The 25,712-nt window shown below is 39.2% G+C and overlaps 1 protein-coding gene across 4 annotated transcripts in view; it reads left to right on the forward strand.

Moving 5' to 3' along the window:
* Positions 1 to 406: 406 nt before the first annotated feature.
* U2SURP (U2 snRNP associated SURP domain containing) overlaps positions 407 to 25,712 on the forward strand; it is a 57,561-nt gene continuing 32,255 nt past the window's right edge. The window contains exons 1-13 of one of the 4 annotated variants that reach the window (XM_084751743.1): positions 408 to 584; positions 11,138 to 11,182; positions 12,800 to 12,931; positions 17,612 to 17,710; positions 19,867 to 19,981; positions 20,415 to 20,548; positions 21,243 to 21,310; positions 21,785 to 21,879; positions 21,963 to 21,995; positions 22,088 to 22,170; positions 23,066 to 23,231; positions 23,424 to 23,635; positions 24,548 to 24,591. In XM_084751743.1, coding sequence (XP_084607869.1) covers positions 540 to 584; positions 11,138 to 11,182; positions 12,800 to 12,931; positions 17,612 to 17,710; positions 19,867 to 19,981; positions 20,415 to 20,548; positions 21,243 to 21,310; positions 21,785 to 21,879; positions 21,963 to 21,995; positions 22,088 to 22,170; positions 23,066 to 23,231; positions 23,424 to 23,635; positions 24,548 to 24,591 — 1,271 coding nt within the window. In that variant the 5' untranslated portion in view covers positions 408 to 539. Of the gene's footprint in view, positions 585 to 11,137; positions 11,183 to 12,799; positions 12,932 to 17,611; positions 17,711 to 19,866; positions 19,982 to 20,414; positions 20,549 to 21,242; positions 21,311 to 21,784; positions 21,880 to 21,962; positions 21,999 to 22,087; positions 22,171 to 23,065; positions 23,232 to 23,423; positions 23,636 to 24,547; positions 24,592 to 25,712 lie in introns of all 4 variants that reach the window. The other 3 variants (XM_084751746.1, XM_084751744.1, XM_084751745.1) reach the window with 3 other exon arrangements.

Consider the following 25,712-nt stretch of genomic DNA (forward strand, 5'->3'; position numbering starts at 1 on the left):
TCACAATTCTTTTCTCACTGATCACCACGTTCACATGAGCAGATTGCAAATTTGCCTTTCCACCAAGGTCTGTGGCCGCGAGGGGCCGTGACGCAAACAAGTGTCTGGACGGTCAGACCTATTTTTCTGAGCCGAGACGCTCGGCCCACGTGGCTACCGCAAAGTTCTTTTTAAAGGAGCAGCTTCCTTTGCCCACTCAGGAAGTAGAAGCCACTCGCATCTCACACCCGGTCGGCTTTAGTAAGAAAAACGACTGAAAAATCAGTTAGCTTTGAAAGTCGGGTCAAGGAGATTCCCTAAATTCCGCGGCCCGGTGACGCGACCAGACGCAGCACCTCACCGGAAGAGAGAGGAGTGGGCGGGGCGCACGAAGGGGGCGTGACGCGGAAGTCACGCGGTACGGCGCTGCTGAGATCTGCCTTTCGGCATTCGGCTATTCAGCCTGGCAGGCGTCTGGCGCGCTCCGCCGGGTACCTGGCTCTTTCGGCGCTCGACTCACCCGCGCTGCTGCCTCCGCTGAAGGAGGAGCAAAGCTCAAGATGGCCGACAAAACGCCAGGCGGATCTCAGAAGGCCAGTTCAAAGGTAGTTTCTTTGGAGATCACCGTCGGTCAGTGGGTTCTTCGCTGTGGTCTGGGGCCTACAGAAACCCCTGGCCTTCGAGAACTTACTGGGGTGAGGGGGCTAAGGCCTGTTCGCCACAGTGGGCCCGGCACCGCTGCACCAAGGTGCGCAGCTTGAGAGGCCCGAGAGCGCGCGTCCGTCCCAGCCGGAATTCAGCCCCACATTAGCGTGCCCGGGGAGCGGTGGCGAGCGCGGCTCGCCCCTCGTTTGGCTTTTGGGGGGGCGGCACGGGAGGGTCAGACCAGTTGATTCCGATAATGGTGCGACGTCCTTGTGTCGCAGCCCGCTGCTCTCGGAGGCCGGGGACTAGCGCCTGGGAGAGGCGGGAAGGTTCCCGGGTCTTAAATGTCTATTTCTTTCCCCACCCCCTCACGCCACCCTCTCTCCCTCCTCCTTAGTTTGGATCTCACTCGCTCCCGGCTTTACTCAGTTTCTCTCACACCTTCCAGGAAATTAGCCTGGACCGTCGCTCGCGCGCGCGCGCGCGCGCGTGTGTGTGTGTGTGAGAGAGAGATCCGCCTGTGGATAGCCTTGGGGGTGGCAAGTGCGGAGCGAGCCGCTCTCTGTGTCCCCTGGCTTAGTGTCACCCTCCACATGTGGCTTCTCCCTCACTTCTTAGGGAATGAAAAGTGAACACCGCTTTTGAGGGCCGCAGACTTTGGGGTCTCCATCACTATGTGGGGTTGCCACTGGAAAGGGAAAAAAAACTACAATAGACCTGGAGAAGAGCGTCTTGCATTTGAGTTTATAGGGAACCCTGTGCGCTGCTCGGGAAACCGTTGAGCCGTAAAAGTAGTTTAACGTTAGTAAGGTTTGTGTTAACATCTGGTATTAGTTGCCATTTTGGCCAGTGCGTTTAAAAAAAAAAATTTATTTTTTGTATTTTGCTTTGAGATTCTCATCCCGAACTTTAAGATGTAAGCACTGCCATAAAACAATTGTGAAGCTTTAGAGGCAGAGACAAGAGTTGGGAAACACGGAAGAGTAAGGACTTCAGAGTGTACCATGATCAGCTTGTATTTGCTGTTTGATTTGAGAAATAACACATTGTCTATTTGCTCTCTTTCTAATAAGGCTGAGTTGTGTTTTTTTTTTCTTTTTCTTTTTCTTTCTTTCTTTCTTTTTTTTCATTTTGCCGAATTACTCTATTTCCTTTGCAAATAGCAGTGGCCTTATTAGACGTTCTGTAGTTAGGTGAAAGTATGGTAGGGGGTCAGTTTTGGGGTGTGCTTACCCCAAACTTACACTGTAAGTCAGTTTCCTTTTCTCTCCAGTGGATTTCTTTGGGGAGAAGATAAATGAAGGCTACCTCATGCTGCCAGTCTAAATTTCAGACCCATGACAAGAACGGCTTCTCACTGTATTAGGGGGCTGTTCTTAAAGCTAGCCACATCCATAATTATTCCTTGTTTTTTCTTCTCAAAGTATTACGTATGTATCCCCTTGAAGCCTGGATACATTGAAAACTTTTCCGGGCACACCTTTAATGCCAGCACTTGGGAGGTAGAGGCAGGTGGATCTCTGTGAGTTCAAGGCCAGCCCCGTCTACAAAGTGAGTCCAGGACAGCCAGAGCTGTGTACACAGAGAAACCCTGTTTGGGGGGCAGGGGGAGGCTTTTTTCAAAGTATGCGTTCAGGCTTCCGTCTTAAAGAATACTTCTCATGACTCTAAAGTGTTGTTGCTCCCTTTTGAGTAGTAACTAACTTGTCAGGTTTCTTCCATGAATACTTTCGTCAGTTTATAGTCCTTTAGATGTCACTAACGGGTTTCTTATGGTGTCTGTAAAGGGAATATTTAGACTCATAGCTTTGCCACAATTTCTCTATTAGTGTGGAAGTGCTGTAATTATGTGGCAAGGTTATAGGCTTTGAAAACAAGACCTCTTGATTCCGATCCTGACTTGGGTGAACAGGGCATGGTGGTGCAGGCCTGTAAACCCAGCGCTCTGGGAGGCAGAGGCAGGGGAATCTCTCTGAGTTGGAGGCCAGCCCGATCTACGAAGTAAGTCCAAGACAGCCAACACTGCACAGAGAAACCCTGTCTGGAAAAGCCAAATCCTGACTTGGTAATTAAGTATATTTGTGATAATATTGAGGTAGATTGCCTAATCTCTTGAGCCTCAATTTTTCTCAGATAAAATCTGCCCCTTCCCCCCAGACAGGGCTTCTCTTGTAGTTCTGGCGCTTTGTAGACCGACTGGCCTCGAACTCAAAGAGATCCGCTTGCCTTTGCCTCCCAAGTGCTGGAGATAAAATCTTTTTTATAGGGCTGATATAAAGATTGAGTTAATGTCTGTAAATGTATAGTAAACCTTAGTTCAGTTTCTAAAGCTGTATGTCATCCACCCATCTTGCTTACTGGGTTTTTGAGACAGGGCCTCATGTAGCCCAGACAGGCTTGAGCTTGCACTATAACCTTCAACATTGGCTCTTCCCTCCATTTCCCCAGAATTTGGGGTTACAGGTGTATGTCAACCATTTCCAGCTCCCTTTTCTTTTTTAAAGAGCTAGGAAGCACTTTTCAAAATGTCCGGGTACACAGTGATCCTGTGATTTGGATTCTTAAGTCATAATGACTATTCCAATTGGTGGTTTTTTTTTTTTCCAAATATAAATCCAGACATAACTAGATTATCAGACCATTTTGGCTAGTACTACAGTGTTTGGAATTTCTAGGCTTTAATATGACCTGATTTCATTTTTTTCTGGAAATAAGAGGTATTTACCTTGTATTCTATGCTGTACATTAAATAAATAGATACTTGTGTTTCGTGCCCTTTCCTTGGTAGTTACATTTCCATCAGTATGGATAGAGGTGTTTGTTAGTCATTTCTAGATATAAAAGAATATGTTACCTTTGTACAAGATAGAGGAATTTTGCCATTGGCAGTGGTGAAGTCTGTCTTACAGAAAGTGTGTGTGTGTTTGTGTCTGTATCCTCATGATACAGTGCATATGTAAAAGTCAGAGGACAGCTGGGTAGTGGTGGTGCATGCCTTTTATCCCAACATTCGGGAGGCAGAGGCAGGTGATCTTTGTGAGTTCTAGGCTGGCCTGGTCTAGACAGAGAGAGAGAGAGAGGAAGAGAATATGAGTGTGTGTGTGAGTGTGTGTGTGTGTGTGTGTGTTCTAGGACAGCCAAGGCTCATAGAGAAACCCTGTTTTGAAAGGCAAGACAAAACAACAACAACAAAAAAGTGGGTTCTGGAGTTTGAGGCCAGCTTGGTCTACAGAGCAAGTTCCAGAACAACCAGAGCTGTTACAGAGAAACCCTGTCTTGAAAAAAGTGGGTTTTGAGGCTCAAACTCAGGTCTCCAGGCTGTGTGGCAAGTGCCTGTATTCTCTGAGCCATGTTTCTGGACCCATTAGTACTTCCTAATTACAAAATACATAAACCACTAGAGCTTTTAGCTTTATAATTAATTTTATGTATGTATAATCAAGTGATATACACAGTCTATATGGTTGTCCCTGTTAAGGGGACTTGATAGAGGGGCTGACCTCCTACGTTCCCTTTTATTGTATGGGGTTGTTCTATACTTTTCATTTTAGTATCTCCTGGTAGATACTGAGTATGTATTTTAGAAATGAACAAAATTTTCTATTGCATTTTTTTCTTATTACTAAAGTATTGCTTGAGTTCAGGAGGGGTTTTGGAGTCATATTGTAGTTTTGTTTCAGAGTGGGAAGACAGAACTGAGATATTTCTAAACATTAAAAAAGCGAGTTTATTAAAAATTTGTTATTTTTCCAAGCAGTGGTGGGCCCACACCTTTAATCCCAACACTTGGGGAAACAGAGGCAGACAGATTTCTGTGAGTTCCAGGCCAGCCTGGTCTACAGAGCAAGTTCTAGGACAGCCAAGGCTACAGAGAGAGAAACCCTGTCTTGAAAAACAAACAAAGAAACAAACAAATGAACAGAAAAAACAAAAAATGAAGTGAAAAAACTTTGTTATTTTGACCATATTTTGTTTCCGTGTTCATACAAATGTGGATTTGAAGACAATGCTAAATTCACTCTATGGCAGTGGCAGTACCTGTTTTTTTCTTTCTCTTTTCAAAAATGCACTCTATTTTTGTGTGGGCCTGTGTGGAAGTTAGTGAGCAGCTTGAAGGAGTTGGTTTATTCCTCTATCATTTGGGTCTGGAGATAGTACTTGTCAAGCTTGGCAACAAGCACCATTACCTGGTAAGTCATTTTGCCTGCTCCAGTGCCTTTAAAATCATCTCTTGTGTAACACTTTCTGGGGGAGATGTGAACAAATGTCTACTTTCTAGATAGGGAACTGACAGGCAGACCAAAGTAAGGACACTCGCGAAGTCCAACATGGTGACCCAATGTGTTTTATTTAGGTTTACTTATAGGAATATGAAATAAAGGTTATTTGTAGGAACAGAAATGATTCAAAATTAGCTATTTGCAGTTGGCCTGAGCTTTTTCCGGCGAGCTCAGCTTGTCTGAGGGTCTTCTGGGTAGCTTAGCTGGTCTGTTGGAGGTGGCTTGGCTGGGCTGAGAGTCTCTTAGCAGTCCTCATTACTTATATTCTCTTGAGGAAGTAGGAGTCTAGAGTACCTGGTTAGTTTCAGGGACTTCCTGAAGCCTGTGGATTGTTTACTTTCTAAGTGTCTCTGCAGGATGGAATGTTCACCTTCCTTTAGAATATTCTGTCTCTTCAAATCTGCTCTCCCACATGGAGGTGGAACTTGAGGGAAATTGCTGTACTACACCACCACCATCAGCAGCAGCACCCTCCTCCACCACCACCACCACCACCACCACCACCACCACCACCACCACCACCACCACCAACCCCCCCACCCCCCCAACACCCCCCCCTGCCACCCCCCCACTACCCCCCCCCCACCACCATTCTTATAGAGGTGAATGAATAAATCAGGAACTACTGACTCTTTGAACATGTAGTACGAACTGACAGGCTGATTACTAGGAAAAAATAGTAATATTAGAATCTACTCAAGGCTTGATATTCCTATTTGTTATTTCTGATGTACGTGTGGTGTGTGTGTGTGTGTGTGTGTGTGTGTTTTCTTTTTTCTTTCTTTCTTTTTTCTTTTTTTGGTTTTTCAAGGTCTCTCTGTGTATCCTTGACTGTCCTGGACTTGCTTTGTAGACCAGGCTGGCCTCGAACTCACAGCGATCCACCTGCCTCTGCCTCCCAAGTGCTGGGATTAAGGGCATGTGCCACCATGTGTGTGTTTTACATGGAGATTTAAGTGTGAAAAATAGTTTACCAGCTTGAAACTGAACTTTTAATACATCATGATTGCAACTTTATCTTAGAATATAAAATGGTTAACTTATTTTAGTGGTTGGTTGTGTTTGAGTGGAAGTAGGAAGTATGACACCACTTCCCCCTTTTTTTTGAGACAGGATCTTACTCTGTAGCCCAGGCTGGCTTTGTCCTCACTGTGTATACTTGACTGGCCTTGGGCCCTTTTCAGTCTCTAGAATGCTAGGATTACAGGCCTGTTCATCATATCCAGATTAAACAAACTCCCTCCTCCCTATTTTCCTTGCTCCCTCCTTCATTTTTCTTAGAAATGACCTAATAGACTAGCCTCAAAGTATGTAGCTTTGGATGATTTTGAACTCTTCATCTTTCTGTCTCCACCTCCCTAGTGCTGGGAATACAGACATGTGTCACCTCCTCTAGTAGTTAAAGTATTAAAGAGCAAACCCAGGGCCTTGTGCATGCTGGGCAAACGTTCTACTAATGGACTTACATTCTTGGTCTCTGAGCTCCCATTTTTTTTTTTTATGTTTTAGACTTGATTTTAGATCTATTTATTTCATGTATATGAGTATTTTGTCTGAATGTATGTACATCATGTGTGTGTCTGATGTCCAAGGAGGTGAGAAGATGGCTGATGAGTCCCCTGGGGCTGGGTTTAGTAATGCTTGTACTAATGGTTGCCTCAGTTCTTTTCAAGAGCAACAAGTGCTCCTGACTGCTGAGCCATGTCTCCATCTCCCCTCCTCCATTTTTTTTAAGGTTTATTTTATTTTATGTATATAAATGTTAGTCTGTTGTGCATGATGTGAATGTCTGGTGCTTGTCAAGGTCAGAAGAAGGTGTTGGATCCCTGAAACTGAAGTTACAAGTTATAGACACACCTGAGTATCCTGGCTCCTCTGCAAGAGTAACAAGTGTTCTAAACCACTGAGCCGTCTCTCTAGATCAGCGGTTCTCAACCTTCCTCATGCTGCAGCCCTTGTGATGCAGTGATATGTTGTGGGGACACCAACCATAAATTTACTTTGCTGCTACATCATTACTATAATTTTACTACTGTTGTTATGAATTGTAATGTAAATCTGTTTTTTCTGATGACCTTGGGCAACCCCTGTGAAAGGGCCCTTTGAACCCCAAAGGGGTCACAACCCATAGCCTGTTGAGAATTGCTGCTCTAGATCTTGCTTTATTGAGCCTGCAGCACTGTTGCAAGATTATGATCGTTGGTGTTAAAAATACTATCTCACTGGACTGATTGCTAAAATCGTATCTTTCAATTCTTTTGGCTTCTATTTTCGAAGCTCTTCCCTTTGGAAAGTAACCTTAGAAAATATAGCCATTTGCCTTAGTGGCAGGTGGATGAAGAGATCATTTATTTAGTGTACAAGTTGAAGACATCTGTTTCTCTAACCCTTTCTACAAAGGACATTTTTGAAAAAATTAAAATTAATATTTCAGATTGCCTCTTAAACTGTGTTGTTGGTGGGAATTGATCCTATTGCCTTGCACTTGCTGAGTGCATTCTCTGTCACTGAGGTACAGCTTCAGCTCGGAAATAACAGTTCTGAAAGCCAAGAACACTTGAGGCTATTGTTAGTTATAGGTTGGTTCTCAACTTTTAAGAAAATTTAGAGACATTAAACATGTATTTAAGCGTTTCTTATATTGATAGTATTTGTGGGTATGAATAAATAATTAACTATACTATACAGAATGTTTTAATGCTCTTAAAATTTTTAAAAATTATTTTATGTGTATGGGTGTTTTGCCTGCATATGTGTCTGTGCATCATGTGTGTGCCTGGTGCACTAGAAAAAGGTGTTAGATCCTTGGGACTAGAAAAAGGTGTTAGATCCTTGGGACTGGAGTTACAGATGATTGTGAACGGCAATGTAGGTGCCCTGAATCGAACCCAGGTCCTCTGGAAGAGTAGCCAGTGCTCTCTAACCATAGAGCCATCATCTCTTAAGTATGTATGGTTTTTGTTGTTTTAAGTCGAAAAGTTGGTTTGGCTTGAATAGCTACTTATTAATGAGAGGCAGAGTGGTATGTATAGTCTAGAGTGCAGGTTTCTGTGGAGGTGCTTGTGTAGACAGGTTATAATAGTTACACTGAAGCTGCTTCTCTTGCCTGATCTTGAGCTTGATGCTGAGATACAATTTTTTGTTTTTGTTTTTGTTTTTTTTTTGAGACAGAGTTTCTCTGTGTTTCTTTGGCTGTCCTGGACTTACTTTGTAGAACAGGCTGGCCTCCAACTCACAGTGATCTGCTTTCCTCCTCTGCCTCCAAAGTGCTGGGATTAAAAGCGTGCACCACTACTGCGCCTGGCCAAGATACAAATTTTTAAACAATTTCCCGAGTTTGAGGGAGCATGTTGTGTAGCAGGAGAAGGTCAGTACCCATAAGAGAACAAGGCAGAACTGTTGGAAGAATATGAAATGATGCCTTCTTGAATGGAGATTCGGAGCTGTCCAGAGCTTAGTGGAATTTGATTGCTTTGAGCAGTGAGTAGAGTTTTGAAGGTTATATTTTGAGGCATTGGAAAGAACAGATGAAGGCAGTAACTGACCAGGAAATCAGTTGTTGCTGATACAGTGCACTTGCATGGGGAGAATAAAAGGAACTAAGACTGGAAAGACAACGATTGGGCTAAAGTGTGGAGGAGTTTGAATGCAGGAAATAAAATTAGAGGGACTGGGAAGTCTTTTGGGAGCGATATCCCAAAATAATGGATTAGAAAGAACTTGAAGGTTGGAGGCCCAGAAATTAGAGAGTATTGCATTGCTGGCTCTATGAAGGATTACTTCAGGTATCTTCACATCCTTTCTTAGAAGCTTTTCCCAGAAATCTTCCTTTCCCTGCCAGGTTAAGATTTGCCTGGCCAGATGTGCCCTTGTGGTGTAACCACATTGTTTCAACGGTCTTTTTTTCTTTAGTGTTTAAGAGGCCAGAGGTGTGGCTCAGCAGGTAAAGGTGTTTGCTGTCAAGCCTGGCTTCAGTCCTGCGACTCAGGTGGTAGAAGAGAGAACTAATTTCTGTTCATGGGCATTAGACTTTCCTAATACACACACTTATACCGTGCACATAAAGTAGAAAGTCTTACGAGACTCAATTTGCATCTCTTTATCATAAACTTGAAATTATTCTGATCTGAATGCTGGGGAGCATATCATTGGCAAGTGGTTTGCAATAAGTATGACCATTGACATACTTTAGTTGAAACCAGCTGATTCGTCTTCTCACGTCCTGCTGCTTTATTTAAAGTTTGAACTGGTTACCTTTGGTTTTGAGGTTATTTACCAACTTGATGGACAGTTAGTTAAGTGATAACCTTTTAAAGTTTTTGGTTTTATATTGTTATTTACCTCATCTCAAGCCCAGCCCACATGCCAGGCATCGAGTGGAAGTCAGAGGACCACTTGTGGGAGCTGGTTCTCTCTCACCATATGGATCAGGGATTGAACACAGGTTATCAGACTCGGTGGCAAGTGCCTTTACCTACTACTGTCTTAGTGGCCCTAAGTGACAGTCTAGATGATTAGACTACAAGTGTCTTGGAATCTGAAAAGATTTAGTTATGGGGAAACAGGCAGAGTACCTGGTGGCTTTTATTTTTAAATTTTAGAAATAAAAGCAAAAAGAAATCCTAGAAAAGGCCATTTTGGTTACGGCACATAGATTAAAGAGATAGCTGGTTTTTCAGCTGCTTTCTAAGTAAGCCCCAGGGCTATTTTGGCAGTCCCCTTGCGACTTGGAAAGATTCTCCTTTGGGGTTTTGAGCTGTTGAATAAAGTTGTATTGCATATATAAATAATTTTGAATAATTTTAATATGGTTTTAATACTGTGTTTCCTGACCAGGAATGAGTCGTCACAAAATAATTTGGATGGATGAATATTTTCATAAAGTTTGTGATATTTTTCGGTCTTCTGCTCGGGGTGGGGGTGGGGGTGGGAAGGAGACTGTAAAGTTAGTTTCCAGATATTTTATGATACTATTGTTATCTAGAGGGTTAATATTAGTGTATTGGAAAGTGTTTTCTATTAACCTCTTGGCTGAATTTATCTTTCGTAAAAGTAGGTATTTGTTGTTTTAGATTTTAAAATTTCCAGATGACTACAGATTCCAAGGTGTGTTTCATAGAGTTTAGATGGCTCCTCCTCCCTCCCATTTTTCTTTACTTTTGAGAAAGATTGGCTGAGAGAAGAAAATTTACAGGCGAAAGTGCAATAAAAATTGAGGACAAAAATAGAAAATGGTGGTGCGGGGGCTTCCTCAATGGTTGCTGCCTCTTACTAGTATTTGCTTAAGGCTCAATACAGTGGGTTTTAGAGAAGTAAATGTTGTAGATGAGGTAATTAAAATAATACTCATCAAGCCTGTATACTCTGAAACGTGTCATTTAAGAAAAAATATGTGAAACTTTAACAGTTGATATTAGTAAAAAGTGATATTATTTGGAGACAGTTCTTTTCTGTGCCAGAAGTTGGCGGGGGTGGGGGGGAGGGGGAAAGGAAAAAAAATAGCTGCCTAGTGCGTTTGTTCTCTCTCTGAGACAGGGTCTTACTATGTGGCCTTGGCTCAGAGACTCACTTTGTAGACCAGGCTGGCCTCAAACACACAGAGATAGTCCCGCCTTTGCCTCCTAAGTGCCGGGTCTTAATGACTGCAGTATGTACCAGCCTGGCAGAAGCAGCTCTTATATAGCCAGTTGAAAATGACAGCTGTTAGGAAATTTGATGTTGAGACTTTCTTTACCTTGAACTAGTTCTGCAATGAGTCTTGTGCCTTCTTTCTGCTAGGCTGTGAAGGTTGAATGTGTGTGCATTCTTGCTGTGACAGCCTGTTACTCAGGTTTGCTTGAGTGACTAGAGAGAGGGAGGATAGTCAGTGTGTAAGAGGTTGTTGCTGTTGGGCAGTGCTAGGGCTTGTGAGAAGTCTTTGTACAAGTGTTTCATTACAAATAGTGGTTCTTGCTTTCAGCCTGTACTATGAAAAGATAATTGTATTTCTGATTTTTCATTAGCATTTGTGTCATATTTGGAAATATGCATTGCTAATTTTAAATGATTGACTTAACACATTTACCTTAGATCACAACTTTTTTGTAAGCCAGAGAGTGCCACTGTTTAGTTTCATTAGCTGAAAAGCAGTGGCTGAAAGCTGAGGAACATTAGATCTCCGCAGCATAAGAAACAATGTAGAAAGAATTTTCTGATCCTTTAAATATTAACTTTGATTGTTTTGGTACTTGTAGAGCCGATCATCAGATGTTCATTCATCTGGATCTTCAGATGCGCATGTAAGTATAAAAGATAACCTTTCCTTTTTCCTTTAAAATTTTTCTCTTTATGTATATACGAGATACATGATAAATGAGTGCAGTTATACCTGTGAACATTTAATTCTGTCTTCCTTTGGGTTTTGTTTGCATAAACTCCCTCCGGTTATGTTAGAAACTTGATGTGTATGTTTAAAAAATTTTTTTATTATGCTTACAAAATTCTGTACACATAAACGACCCTTTTCTTGCTGCGCATTGTACCTGCATTTTGAAATCCCTGCAAATCAGCTGCCGTAGCATGTCAGTTGGTTCTTTCTCATTATGGTACAATGTTCTATATTAGAAAGGCAGACTTGTTTGTTTTCTTAGTGCGTGTATAACCTTTTTAGTTTAAAGTTTTTTGGCATTTTGTAATCAATAAATATTTTTTCCACTTATTATAGCAATACTCAATGTATGCGGTGTAGATTCATACTACAAGTTGTTGAAATCATTGGGAGTCCGTGAACTCAGAATTATTTTGTAATGGTGGCTTTGGGAGATGGCTCAGTAGGTAAAGTGTACCTGTGTGACAACTGGGCATGGTGGTGCAGGTTTCACCTAATCTTTGTTCTGGGAATGGAGTCCTGGAGCACTGTAGCCAGCCAGCGTCGATCAACTGTTGAGTTGCAGGTTCAGTGAGAGACCTTGCCTCAAAAAATTAGGTGGCAAGTGACTTAAGGAAGATACTTGGCCCCAAACCTCTGGTCTCCAAATTCATGCGCGAACAAGTGCATATGTGCTCTCTCCCCCACCCCCATGCCTCATGTGGTTCAAAATAAAACCCCTTTTGTAAACACACCAAGGCATTATTTGCCTTTTTCATTGTGTTGACATTTTCCCTGACGGTGCAGAAGCAACTGATAGGCAAACTATTGGCACATAAGCATGCATCAAGGGAGTGACTCTGAAGTATTCAGAGACACTGTTGTATTCAGTCCCATCCTGTGCAGTAAATTTATAGCTTAGGAATGTTTCAGTGGGTGAGCCTACGTGGGGGCCATGCCTGTAACCCCAGTATTTGAGAGGATAAAACAGGAAGATCATGGGATCATGAAGTTGAAGCAGACTTACTATTATAACAGATCTTGACTCAAAAAAAAAAAAAAAGAGTATTATTTTTAATGAGGTGGTAAAATTCTTAGACTCAACTCATGTATGGGTCTTTCATTTTCATATCCTTTGTGATGAAACAAGTACACACAAAGTCCCTACTAACTAGAGTCTGATGTTTGTAGTAAGGGCGACTGAGTTGATGATGCAGTTCCATTTAATGAACTACCCTTCTTATTTAATGGAATAACTGATATATAAACTTGTTATCTGACTTGGGTATTTGACAGATAATTTCTTGAAAGTGAAGGGGGAAAAACCTGTTACTTAAGGAGTAACAAATGTTTCCAATGTGATATTTGAGCTTTCAAGGGCAAGTCAGAGTTTTTGAGAACTTCTTAAGCAATTTACTTATGAACTTGGTATTGTTAATAATGTATTTTTAGATAAGTGCAATTTGTCAGTATGTGGACACTGGATTAATTCTAGCTTTTAGTACTGTGGATGTCACTTTTGAAACCATTTTTAAAACTTTATCTGAAGATGGATGCATCTGGACCCTCAGATAGTGATATGCCAAGTCGAACACGACCTAAAAGCCCAAGAAAACACAATTATAGGAATGAAAGTGCCCGTGAAAGCCTTTGTGATTCTCCTCATCAGAATCTCTCAAGAGTGAGTATTGCTAAAGATGACAAGGGACGGCTAATGATTTTACTCTGTCTTTGGTTGAGTATGGTGGTTTTGTACTTGTTTCCTTTTTTTGTTTTTTTGAGACAAGGTCTAGCTCTGTAACTCTAGTTGTCCTGAAACCAGGTCTGTAGACCAGGCTGGCCTTGAACTCACAGAGCCACGCCTTCCTTTGCCTCCCAAGCACTGGGATTAAAGGCGTACATCACCATAGCCTGGCTTTGTTTCATTTTATACTATTTGAATTAATATTGTTTATTAACAATAAACTCCTATTTATCCAAAGAAAAATGTGTAGCTCATATTAGATGTTTCATTGAAGGTGTTTACTTTTATTTGTAAAATAAACATTTTGAATGTCAGCTGATTATTGTCATGTTTATTGAGTTACTTAGAAATATTCAGACATTTAAGATAGTCGTTAGGTCTCTTGACATTGCTCAGTAGGTAGAGGTGCTGGCTGTGCAAACGTAGAAACAAGTTGGATTCCTAGAGCCTCTTACGTGTGGATGGAGAGAAATTACAGAGTTGTCTTCTGACCTCCACATACATGCCTTGGCATGCACACCCACCTACCCACAACATGCACATATACGCAGTATAAAAAGGATGCAGTCTTATTGTTCTGAGAGCTTATGCCCTCTCTGAAACATGGAGATAGATGATAGTAGTTGCTTGGATAAGTGGATTCCCAGGACAATCATGAACATAGAGGTTTTTTATGTTTGTGTGTATATGTTGTACGCACACGTGTGCAGGTGCAAGCAGCTTGCCAGAGGTCAACATGGGCATCTATTTCAGTCACGCCACCATGTTTATTGTGAACTAGGGTCCCTCAGTGAATCTAGAGTTCCTCTTCATTCTGCCAGCCTAGGTAGCCATTGAGCCTCAGACCCACAGTGCTGGGGTTACAGACATACCCCACCACTGGCTGTCTGCATAGGTGCTGTGTATCCATACTTAAGTCCTCATTGACTAAGCATTTCACTGAATGACTTATCTCCGCAGCCCCTGAGAAATGAGTTCTTTATTATAAAGCATTCCCGAGTCTTCTAGTGTTTAAAATCTATTTAAAATGTTCTTGAGGTAGGTATACAAGTTAGTGTACTTGTTTAGCACTTGTGAGTCCCTAGGTTCCATTCCTAGCACTATTTTAAAGTGTACAACTTAAATAATTTTTCTTGTGAAAAAGTTCAGAAAATATTGTCATCAGCCAGCACTAAGCACTGATCATACTTTTTTTTTTTTTTAAAGACAGAAACTCTTTAGTTTTTTTCAAGACAGGGTTTCTCTGTGTTATCTTGGCTGTCCTGGACTCTTTTGTATAGACCAGGCTGGCCTCAAACTCAGTGATCTGCTTCTCTCTGCCTCCCAAGTGCTGGATAAAAGGCTTGCGCCACCACTCCCAGCAAGACAGAAACTCTTAATGTAGACCAGGATGGCCTTGAATTCACAGATACCTGCCTCTGCCTCCAGAGTGCTGGGATTAAAGAAATGGTTCCACTATGCCCTGCTTGATCACATATTTATTTTTTTCTAAGCATAAATAATATTTTTTCCTCTCTGATGTACATTTCATAGGAACAACGTATCTTAAAATAGCCTTTTTCTTGTATTTTTCTTCAGCAAAAACCTATTTTTTACATAAAATATTATATTGCTCCTTTGAGTAAACAGTACTTTTCTTTGCCATTTTCTCTTTTGGGTATCCAAATATACCTTTAGATCTAAACAAAAGTTGTTGTTGTTGTTTTTTTTTTTCTTTCTCCTCTTCCTTTCTTCATTCCTTCTACTTTTTCTCCTCTTCTTGGGTTTGAGAAGTTTTTCTCTGTAGCACTGGTTGTCGTGGAACTTACTTTGTAAACCAGGCTGGCCTTGAACTCAGTCATATCTGCCATCTTCTGCCTCCTAAGTGCTGGGATTAAAGGTGTGTACCACCATGCTTGGCTACAAATTCTGTTTATTTTTGTTTTTTTGAGGCAGGGTCTCTCTGTGTTAGCCTTGGCTATCCTGGACTCGCTTTGTAGACCAGGCTGGCTTTGAACTCACAGCGATCTGCCTGCCTCTGCCTCCCAAGTGCGTGTGCCACTATGCCTGGCCAAATTTTGTTTCTTAAAATTGTGTTTTTACTCTAATTTCTATGTAATTCAAAGCTTGCTCCAGTGACACTGAATGACGATGACAAGACATTTTTCATTCTTTTTTGAGGAAAAGATGATTTTGAATCTGTTTGAAAAATTGACTTTTGGGGCTAGAGAAATGGCTCAGTGGTTCAGAGCACTTGCTACTTTTGTCCAGGACCCAGGTTTAGTTCCCAGTACCCCACAGGTGACTTACAGTTCCAGGGGATCTGACAACTTTCTTCTGATCTCATTGTGTACCAGGCACACACGGTGCATATATGTACATGCAGACAAAACACTCATAAAATAGAAATCTTAAAAAGTGAGAGAGAAATTGACTTTTGTGTTATTAGCTGCTTACCTTTCAGAGGGCTTTTAATGTAACCTTCATATAGGTGTCCTCAGTGTTTCTCTACTATACTCCAAAGTCTTAATTTAGTAATTTGTTAACTTTTCATTTTAGGAAGAAGAAAAAAACTTTGAGAGTTCAGTATTTTAGGTTGTAGTTAATTAACACCCCTACCTTTTAAATTTATGAATCAAGTGAGTTACATGAATCAATTGAAGGCCTATTAGATCAGATTTCAGAAGGAAACTGCTTCTGAATTGTACAGATGAAGACTTCATTACAATAATGTTTCTTTGGCCTGCTAGGTGGCTCAAGTTGTAAGGGCACTGGCCACCAAACCCGACCCACCTCAGTTTGCTCTTTGGGAACTACATGGTGGATAAAGAGGACTGGCTCTGTTATGTTGTTCTTTGGCCTTCACACATTTTGGCACATGTGTTCTGTTCTTCACATGCATACACATAAAAATAAACTAAATGTGCTAAATACCTTTAAAACAAATGAGATTTCATTGTGTCTATACATTTTGATCAAATCCATTCTCTATTCTTCCCCTTCTAGTTCCTCTTACATCCCCCTTCCTCCCAACTTCACCTACTTTTTCTTAATTTTAAAATGTTTAATTAAAATTGCATCATTTTCTTCCTTCTAGTTCCTCCTGTGTCTCCACCTCCTGACTTCCTCTCAAATTCATGTCCTCTTTTTCTTTGATTTTGTAGACACACACACACACACACACACACACACACACACACACTCTGTTGCATTGGTTTTAGTATTGCTTGTGTTGATATGGTTTCAGGGCTGAAGCTCTTGGTATTGTATAAGCAGTAGTGGACCTCACCCATGGGGAAGACTAACTCTCTTTCTCAGCAGTCTTTAGCTGCCTGTCCGTGTAGAGGAAGGCCGCTGAGGATTTCCTTCCTCCACTTTAGCATGTCTGTAGGTGCTGCTGTCTCAGGTCAGTTTTAGGTAGCCAAGTTGTTAAGGTTTCATGGGTGTGGATTGATTGTCATTTCTAGGAGACAATTTCACAGCAGACTTCCTGGTTCTGGCTCTTAAAATCTCTTCCTGCAGTTGTGTTTCAGATACAGCCTTGCGCCAGAGCACCCCATAATCAATTATTTCCTGTATTTTGAACAGTTGTAGCTTTCTGTAATGGCCTCTCACTGCTGCAAAGAGAAGCTTCTTTGAGTGGTGAGAGCTTTATTTATCAGGCAAAGGCAGCCCCGAAGCCTCCTTCCAGATCTGGAGCTAGGCCTGTGGGTGTGGAGATGTCAGTGGGCAAGGGCCAGGACGGAAGAGGAATGGAGTTCCAGTTTGTGTTGCTTAAACCCACTGTGTTTACTTGGTGCTGCCAGATAGTTTTCTTATAGCACAGTAGAATATCATTTAAGCTGCTTGGCAGGAGTAGTGTTTCAGCTTTTTTTTTTTTTGACTCTTGGAATCTTTTCATATACCTCAGGTATCTTGGGCATGGGACCCAAGTCTAAATATAAAATTCATCTCTGTCTTACATATGTCTTTTATATTCAGCCAAAAGGTAATTTGTTACACAGTATTTTACACCTGGAGTTTGACTGAAGCTGTTCTTTGAGATCAGGTTTGAAACTTCTACTTGTGGTATTGAGTGTTTCAGATTTTAGATTTGGGTGTTCAAAAAATATTGATAAAGTTTTAAGTATGTTGAAGCCTGAAATGCACAGAAGATGGTATAGTCTTAGCAAAGAAAATGATATTTTGTTAATATCAGTATTTTTGATAAATGGGATACTTAATTAAGTTATAATCAGATGTGATGTGATGTTCATACCTGAAAATGAAGTAAGTGGTGGCTTTCTGAGAGTGGAAATGGATGCCCTTCCCATTTGAGGATTTGTTTTTCTGTCATGGCTACTTTTGCCTAGAGGTGTCTATATTTTTTCTCTTCTATGCCTCTGTTGTTCTAAGCCTTGGTTGCTATTTCTTTATTTAAACCTCTTTCCCCTTAAAAAATGGCTTTTGCCTGTTACTGACTTTGATTTAGGAATAAATTCCTTAATTAGTGAGTATTTACATCAGAATCAGCCTGAGATTGGCATTTGTGCTTTTCTTTGCATTGGTACTTGGTTATCAATTAAAGTATAGTAAATTTATAGGTAACATTAAAGTATGTATGTAAAGACAAAATCATCTTTGGCTTTTTTTTCACAGCCCCTTCTAGAAAACAAGCTTAAAGCATTCAGTATTGGAAAAATGAGCACAGCGAAGCGAACTTTAAGTAAGAAGGAGCAAGAGGAATTGAAGAAAAAGGTAATGTTTGAGGTGTATTTTAGGTTGTCCTTGGAAGTGAATGGTAAGGGAGCTGTAGAAGCCATGTTTCCTGAAACATTTGATTGCTTAGATGTTTGCACCTCCACACAGGAGTCAAGTCTTGAACACAAGAGATGTTTAGATGAGTTCAGCTGATTAGTTGTTTTGTGTACGTGCACTGTATTGTACCCATTTCCCTTAGACGATGCTGTAGAGTGAAGGCACTTTCCTCCATTTATCTTTTTAATTAATGTTGAACCTTTGTGATTATTTGTAGGATAGAAACAGTCTACATTTTTATAGCTTTGTAATAATTTATTCATTTAAAGTCCTTTTGCAATTTCTGGTTTTGTTTTTTGGACAGCATATTAAAAATAATGCTGTTATAAACAATGCTATACATGGGTGTATTTTTTTTCCCTAGTTTGCTTTTTGGGATATATTCCTGAAAGGGAAATTGAGGAGTGAATGGTAAATTAATAAATGTGCTGTACTTGTCAATTTTGTCAGCATGTTCTCTGTAGGGCAGTGACATTTTGTTCCCTATCAGTAATGTATTAGTGATGCTGCGCCGCTGCTCCCCCCCCCCCCCCCCCCCCCCCCCGTTCACTTGGCAAGTAGTGGATTTTAACCGAAGGAGTTTTTGCCAGTCTGTAGTGTGAAAAATAATGCCTCAGTTTAAATTTGCAATTCTTTCATCAGGAATACTGTTGACCAGCCCTCTGCCTCTGTTTTGTTTCATTTTTCTTCTAGTGTTACTCTTTCTTGTAAAAACTGTTGTTATAGTCAGTTGTCAGTTGCTTCCCATAACTTCTGTATTTCTAATCAAGTTTTTTTTTCTCATTCTCTTCCATTTCTGGCTTAAAGAAGAATTTCCCTCTATTTTGTTCTAGGATCTATATTCCTAGGAGAATCCCATTGAGTTCTAGGATTGTTCCCATTTTTAAGAAAATCTAATCTTTATGCAGTTTTTCCTGGTATATATATAGTACAAAGAGTTGATTTCATTTTATCTTTTTTTCAATTATAGTCAGTTACGCCAGTTTCCTTTACGGGAAAGTCTGTTTCCCTCTGATACTAGATGCTCCTTTTATTGATGTACTTACCCCTTTATTAACACTTTTCTACTTGTTATTAGATACATTTCTTTTCTGATTTTTTTTTGTTTGATTTTTTAAAAAAAGATTTATTTATTTTATGTATATGAGTGCTTTATCTGTATGTCCACCTGCATATCAGAAGAGGGCATCAGGTCACATTATAGATAGTTGTGAGCCACCATGTAGTTGCTAGGACTTGGAACTCAGGACTTCAAGAAGAGCAGGTAATGCTCTTAACCTCTGAGCCATCTCTCCAAACCTTGATTTGGGTTTTTGAGGCAGAATCTTCTTATATAGCTTAGGCTGGTCTGTCTTCCTATCTTGACCTCTAAAGTGAAAGGAATGAAATTTTTATATTTGAATTAAGTCATCTTGCCTTGCAGAACTTCTTAAATAATAATAGGATAATATGTGTTCATATAGTCATTTGTCATATAGTTTGACTCTTGAATTGTTTTTAAATACATTTACTTGCTTACCAATATGAGTGTAAGTTTTTTTCTGCAACTGTACATTTCTAGTAAAGGAACAAAGCCTTTTTGTTTTAATTACTTAATATTTAATTATTCTTAATATCTAATGCCCACCAAACATTAGATGCTAGAATTGCGTAAAAAGGGAGAGATTTTATGCATGTTCTTTCTTTCTTTCTTTCTTTTCTTGTTATGTATATGGGTGTTTTGCCTGCCTGTATGTTTGTGTGCACCTTGTGTGCCTGGTGCCCAGAGAGATCAAAAGAGGGAGTTGATCCCCTTCGGACTGGAGTTACAAATGGTTGTCAGCTGCCATGTGGTTACTGGGACCTGCCTAGGTCCTTAGGAAGAACTGCTGAGCTGCCTCTCTACTTGGTGGTATTTGCCTTTAATGCCAGCATTTGGCCGGCAGATCTTGTCCAAGACCAGTCTGCTCTGTGTATCAAATTCAGGTCTGCCTGGCCTACACAGTGAAGTCCTGTTTCAAAACAAAAACAAAACAAAGCAAATAAATAAGTAAAACCAGATCAAACCATACCCAAACAGCAGTTCTTATGTCACTAATATTTTGTTACATATTTAGGAGGATGAGAAGGCAGCTGCTGAAATTTATGAGGAATTTCTTGCTGCTTTTGAAGGAAGTGATGGTAATAAAGTGAAAACGTTTGTTCGAGGCGGGGTTGTTAATGCAGCTAAAGGTAAGTGGAAAGATCTGGATTTGAACAAACCTTGGATGATGTGATAACAGATTAATTATGGAATTTCACATTTCTTTTCTATTAGCACCCTCTAGTGGTTAGAATAATTAACAGTATGAATGACCAAATATGGAGTAATGAAGAGATACTAAATTCGGTAGCGAGACTGTATGAAGGAGATAATATAATAATGTTTTTTTAAAAAAGTCTCCTTCGTGTTTAAAAAGATCAAATTATGTTGCAAAATTTTTAATGTTTCATAGTTTTGCTATAAAGTGATCAAATTGTTTTTTCAGGTAGAGTGGTAATATGTAAATTTAATTTCATATTCAAATCTTAATACTAAAAGCATCCTTATTTTCTTCTTAAGTAAGAATGACAAAAACCAAAATTATATGAAGTTAGTTTTACAACCTAGTATTTTAAATTTCAGATGAACATGATACAGATGAAAAAAGAGGTAAAATCTATAAGCCATCTTCAAGGTTTGCAGATCAAAAAAATCCTCCGAATCAGTCGTCGAATGAAAGGCCACCATCTCTTCTTGTGATAGAGACGAAAAAGCCCGTAAGTCATTATTAAGTAACTGAGCACTTATTTTAGAAGCTGGCATTGTCGTTAGTACTTTGAGTGCGTCCCCTGTAAGAAATTTCTTATGGTTTGTAACTCTTGAAGTAGAGGTTGCTCTTTGATGTTATCCACCTCAATAATTCATGTAGACAAGTGGTGGTGGGTTTGGTTAGGACATGGTAATGGTAGTCTGAACACTTGTTACTTGTGTTCATATTACATATTGAAAGTCAGAAGTTGGGTTGTAAATGTAGGGTAATGTTGTTCCTTTAAACATTCTGAACTAAGATCCTAAAATTATTAATAACATGTAGTACATGTCTCTTAGGATGGTCTTAGGAATTATTCTCAGAGCAGATGTTTCTGCCTTTTAAATTCTCATTACAGTTTTTTGTTCATTGGAAATAGGAGTTTTACAGGAGACAGTAGGTTGCTAAATGTGGGATCAGGTCACCTGGAGCCACAATTTGGTTAATTAAATATGATTACATTAAGTAGTGGGATTGATTTTTCTTGTATGGGCGTTAAAATAGCTCTGAAAGCAATTAAAACACAATAGCTTTATTGCTATGTAATTCACATGCCTAAAAATTTGCAACTCCAGAAGATTTTTATTACTACCAAAAGAAACCATAAATTTTTGTTTCTTTTTTTTGTCTGTTTCAACTATAACTTTTCATACTCTTCATAGCCATTGAAGAAAGGAGAGAAAGAAAAGAAGAAAAGCAACTTGGAGCTTTTCAAAGAAGAACTAAAACAGTAAGTTGTATAGAAGAATTCTCTGTCATAGGCACATTGGACTGGTAATTACAGCTATCGGTACGTATACCTGTTAGTATCAGCTGGCTGACGTGTGATCTTGCTGTAGCTACAGTAGATGATAGCGTGTGCTTAAAGGTCAGCTAGCGTTGAGTCAGTGTCTGTTGCTTGTACTGTGTAAATTTAAGTCAGTTGGTTTATTTTCTATCTGGAATTTGTTTATTCTCTAGGGTAGAGATGAGAGGTCATCAAATTTATTAAGAGCAAAAAATGTAAGCAGTAGTTTCATATTGAATTTCCTCTTCAGCCTAAAAGACATTGTTCTTGTCCTGTAACCCAGGGGCTAACTGTTGGTTATAATTACTAGTAATGCAAATGCATTAAATTATTTGAAGGTGATACTTAGATGAGCTCTGTTACTGAATATGAATATATTGTGATTTACTCTTAGTTGACTGTAAATATTTTCAACAGAATTCAGGAAGAACGTGATGAGAGACATAAAACAAAAGGCAGGTTAAGTCGATTTGAGCCTCCTCAGTCAGATTCTGATGGTCAGCGACGTTCTAGTAAGTGGTGTTTATCTTAATGTACATATTTATGATTCGTTATCCTAAAAACTAAGAGTTGTTTTCTTTTTTCCCCATTTAAGTGGATGTGCCTTCAAGAAGAAATAGATCATCTGGTGGTAATACCGTGTCTTTGCTTTTTTAGTTAATAGAAATTATTTCAACTTTGTATTTCGCAGGGTATAATTTGTTTTTCTCCTTGTTCTAGTTCTTGATGATTATGCACCTGGCTCGCATGATGTAGGAGATCCAAGCACTACTAATTTATACCTTGGAAACATTAATCCACAGGTAATATACGTAAAATAAAGTAAATGGTGGCTCATGTTCATTTGTTTTGTTGGACAAGTAGATAAATTTCTGAAGTTGGCGGGTCTAATGTAACTAGATAGCATTTAATGATTGTTTTGGAAATTTGGGACTTGAAGATTTGTCTTTTAGTAACTAGATTGTACTCCTTGAGGCTCCTCTTTCTGATAAGTAGCTTGTTTTCTTACGGAGTTTCTTTTTCTCCCTGTGTTTTCTCCTTTTTAAGTGTGTGCTTGTTTTAGCTGCTGCTCGGGCTCCTTCCATTGCCCACCTCCCCTTCGCTGGGGTTGCAGCACGGGGCAGCACGCTGGCGTGGGCGCCGTGGTCCTTCTGCTTCAGTCTGATTAGTCTGTTTGGGGGATATGGTAGTTAGGCAGGATACTGTGTTGAAAAATTATACTTTTGACCCTGCTCTGTGTTTTACTGACTGTTCTCTGATTCTGTTTGTGGGTACTAGAGAGAGGAAAGTGATAGGGTTGTTTTTCCTTCCGTCATCAACAAATACACTCCCCACTCTTCCCTGAAATGCTGTTCAATTTATGGACAAACCGCTGCTGTCAAACAGATGTTTAGATCCCAAGATCTTCAAACGGGAAGACAATTCAGACATGCTTTTGGTTCCAGTAGCTTTTAAGACCCTAAGCCCTAGCAGCTGCTTATTTAAATAAAATAGAAGGCTTCTAATAGGAAAATACTGCAAATGGTAGGACAGGTTTCTTTTCTCTTTTTTAACCTGTGTAGAGTTCCTAGTATTTGAGTGTGATACAAAATGTTACTTTTTACTTTTTAATATGATTTTACTTTCTGTGCTGCATAGAATTCTTTGCGCCTCCTGTTTTTTGTTTTGCATAACTGAGCACTCTGATCTTTTTAATAGATGAATGAAGAAATGCTGTGCCAAGAATTTGGAAGATTTGGACCATTAGCTAGTGTAAAAATTATGTGGCCTAGAACTGATGAAGAGAGAGCAAGAGAAAGAAATTGTGGCTTTGTAGCTTTTATGAATAGAAGAGATGCAGAAAGAGCTCTAAAAAATTTAAATGGTAAAGTCTTTATTGTTCATTTATAGAATTTAGATATTTCTTTGGTGTAGAAAAATCATTCATAAAAACTCTACTGAGAATTTGGATCAAATTTGAAAACATATAAAGGAAATTTAAGTCAAGTCGCCAGAAGTACTTTTTCTCTGGAAGCTTAACATAACCTTTCTTTTTCTTCTCTGTTTTCTTTTGTAGGAAAAATGATTATGTCTTTTGAAATGAAGTTAGGTTGGGGTAAAGCTGTACCTATTCCTCCACATCCAATATACATTCCGCCTTCTATGATGGAACACACACTCCCCCCACCTCCGTCCGGACTGCCTTTTAATGCGCAGCCTAGAGAACGATTAAAAAACCCCAATGCTCCCATGTTACCACCACCTAAAAACAAGGAGGATTTCGAGAAGGTAATTTAAAAAAATGTACATAGGGCTGCATCTAATATGTAAATACTATATCTGTGGTAGTGTTTCTTTTCAACAATTTTTTTAGAAATGTGTGTTACTCTGGTAACTCATAAATAAGTAGATATGTTCCCTGCCTTAGCCCATGGAAACCCTATATTGAAATATTAGGTCATATTTCATATTTTTATTTGTGGCTACCATTCCCTTTTGACCACTGGGTAAGCCACCTCCCCCCATCCCGTGTTGTATTCGGTGTTTGAATTTATTTTGTTCCTAGAACGTGATAGTTTTTATTTGGTTAAGTGACATTTCAATTTAGAAAGCCCACCTAAATAGTTAAGTTGTTTGGATGACAGCAAACTAACTTAGTCTTCAAGGTCTTGAGTTACTAGATTATATAATGACATTTATGGTATTTCAAAAACAGTAACTAATCTAGTAAAAACAAAGGGTGAGTATTTTCCTTTATTAAACATAAAACCAACTTAATTTCAAGTTATAAGAATTTGTTGGTTCTATTTTGAGTTAATTACACTTGAAATTGCAGGGCTGGTTTTAAAGGCTTGGGAACAAAGTAGCAAACTATGGTCAGAGGCAAACAGTTAATTACTTCACAAATTAAAATCTTTGTCTGATACTTCTCAGTGTAGTGCCTATTCCAGTGCATTGATGTGCGTTCTAGCAGGAATGTTCTGATTCTTTGCATTTGGTGAACATTAATTGTTCACTGTGCACACGTCCATTTGCATTTATGTAATTGCTTAGTGTATAATTACTTCAAATGCAGTGATTGCCTGCAGAACTTGTGATTAGATGTGTAGTATTTTCAATGCATATGTATATTTTTGCTTGTTACTTGTTAACAATACTCACATATTCTATGTTTATTATCTGATGTGACTTCATATACAGACTCTGTCGCAAGCCATAGTCAAAGTGGTTATCCCAACAGAAAGGTACATGTTTTTCTTTATTATTACTGATCTAAATATAGACAATATCCCCTTCTGAATTGAAAAGAACTGGTGTTGAGGAAAAGGTAATGTCTTGACTGAGCAATGGCTCCTTCCCAGTACTTTTGGGGGGGGATGTGTAAAAATTAAGTTTAGTACACTTTGCAATTTTATGTCATCTTTTATTTTTATTATCATTTTAGAGAGTTTTTAATAGCTTTAGTAATTAGAATGTTTAAATAGATTAATGTGGAGTTGTTGGTCTGGTAACTTGTTATGACTGTGAAGGGAAAATAGGTATTTTAAATAGAACATATTTTTAAATTTTAGATAGTGTTATAATTTGACTCAGCTTATTACTTTCTCTTGGTTTCTAGATTATCTACATTTAATATATAATCTTGGGTTTAGATCTTATTGAAGGTGCAGTTATATATATTTTTTCCTAACTCATTTTAAGAAGAAACTGCAGTTGCTTTCATGGACACTGGATGTATTAGGAACTTTTAGTCATAATAACAAAGGCGTTTGAATCTCCTTATTTTTCTTTCTTCCCCCCTTTTATTTCTTTTTTAATACACTGCTAATGAAGAACAATCATGCTGTAGGTATGCTCTTGCTCAGTCAAGCTCAGCCTTTTCCCAAACACAGGAACACAACACTGTTGATAATAAATGAACACAAAAGTATTCCAAATTCTCTTTGACATTGGCCTTGGTGAGCAACACCAGCTGAACTGTCTGCGGCAGCGGGGGACCAGGAAAACATCATGGGATGGATTGGGAAAGTATACAGTTTTTGACCAGACATTGGTACGATCGACTCCAATAAATGTGGTTTTTATTATAACTGAGAGACTTTTTTTTTTGTTGTGGTTGCCCAGAATAAGATAATTACTGTTTAAAAATAAAATAATGCACTTTAAAATATATTTTTGTACTACACTCTTCATTTTGATAGAAAAGTCATTTTTTTAAATAAGAAAATTATATAATTCTTAAGGGAAGAGTAAGATAACAATGCTTTACTCTTGATTCCAAATCAGCACCAACTAATTGTCAGATTTTGATTTTAAATAATCATGAAACATTTTTAAGCTTCCTTTAAACTTGTAATTTTATAAA

The sequence above is a fragment of the Acomys minous genome (assembly GCF_964271855.1).
Source record: "Acomys minous genome assembly, chromosome: 13".
NCBI classification, from domain to species: Eukaryota; Metazoa; Chordata; class Mammalia; order Rodentia; family Muridae; genus Acomys; species Acomys minous.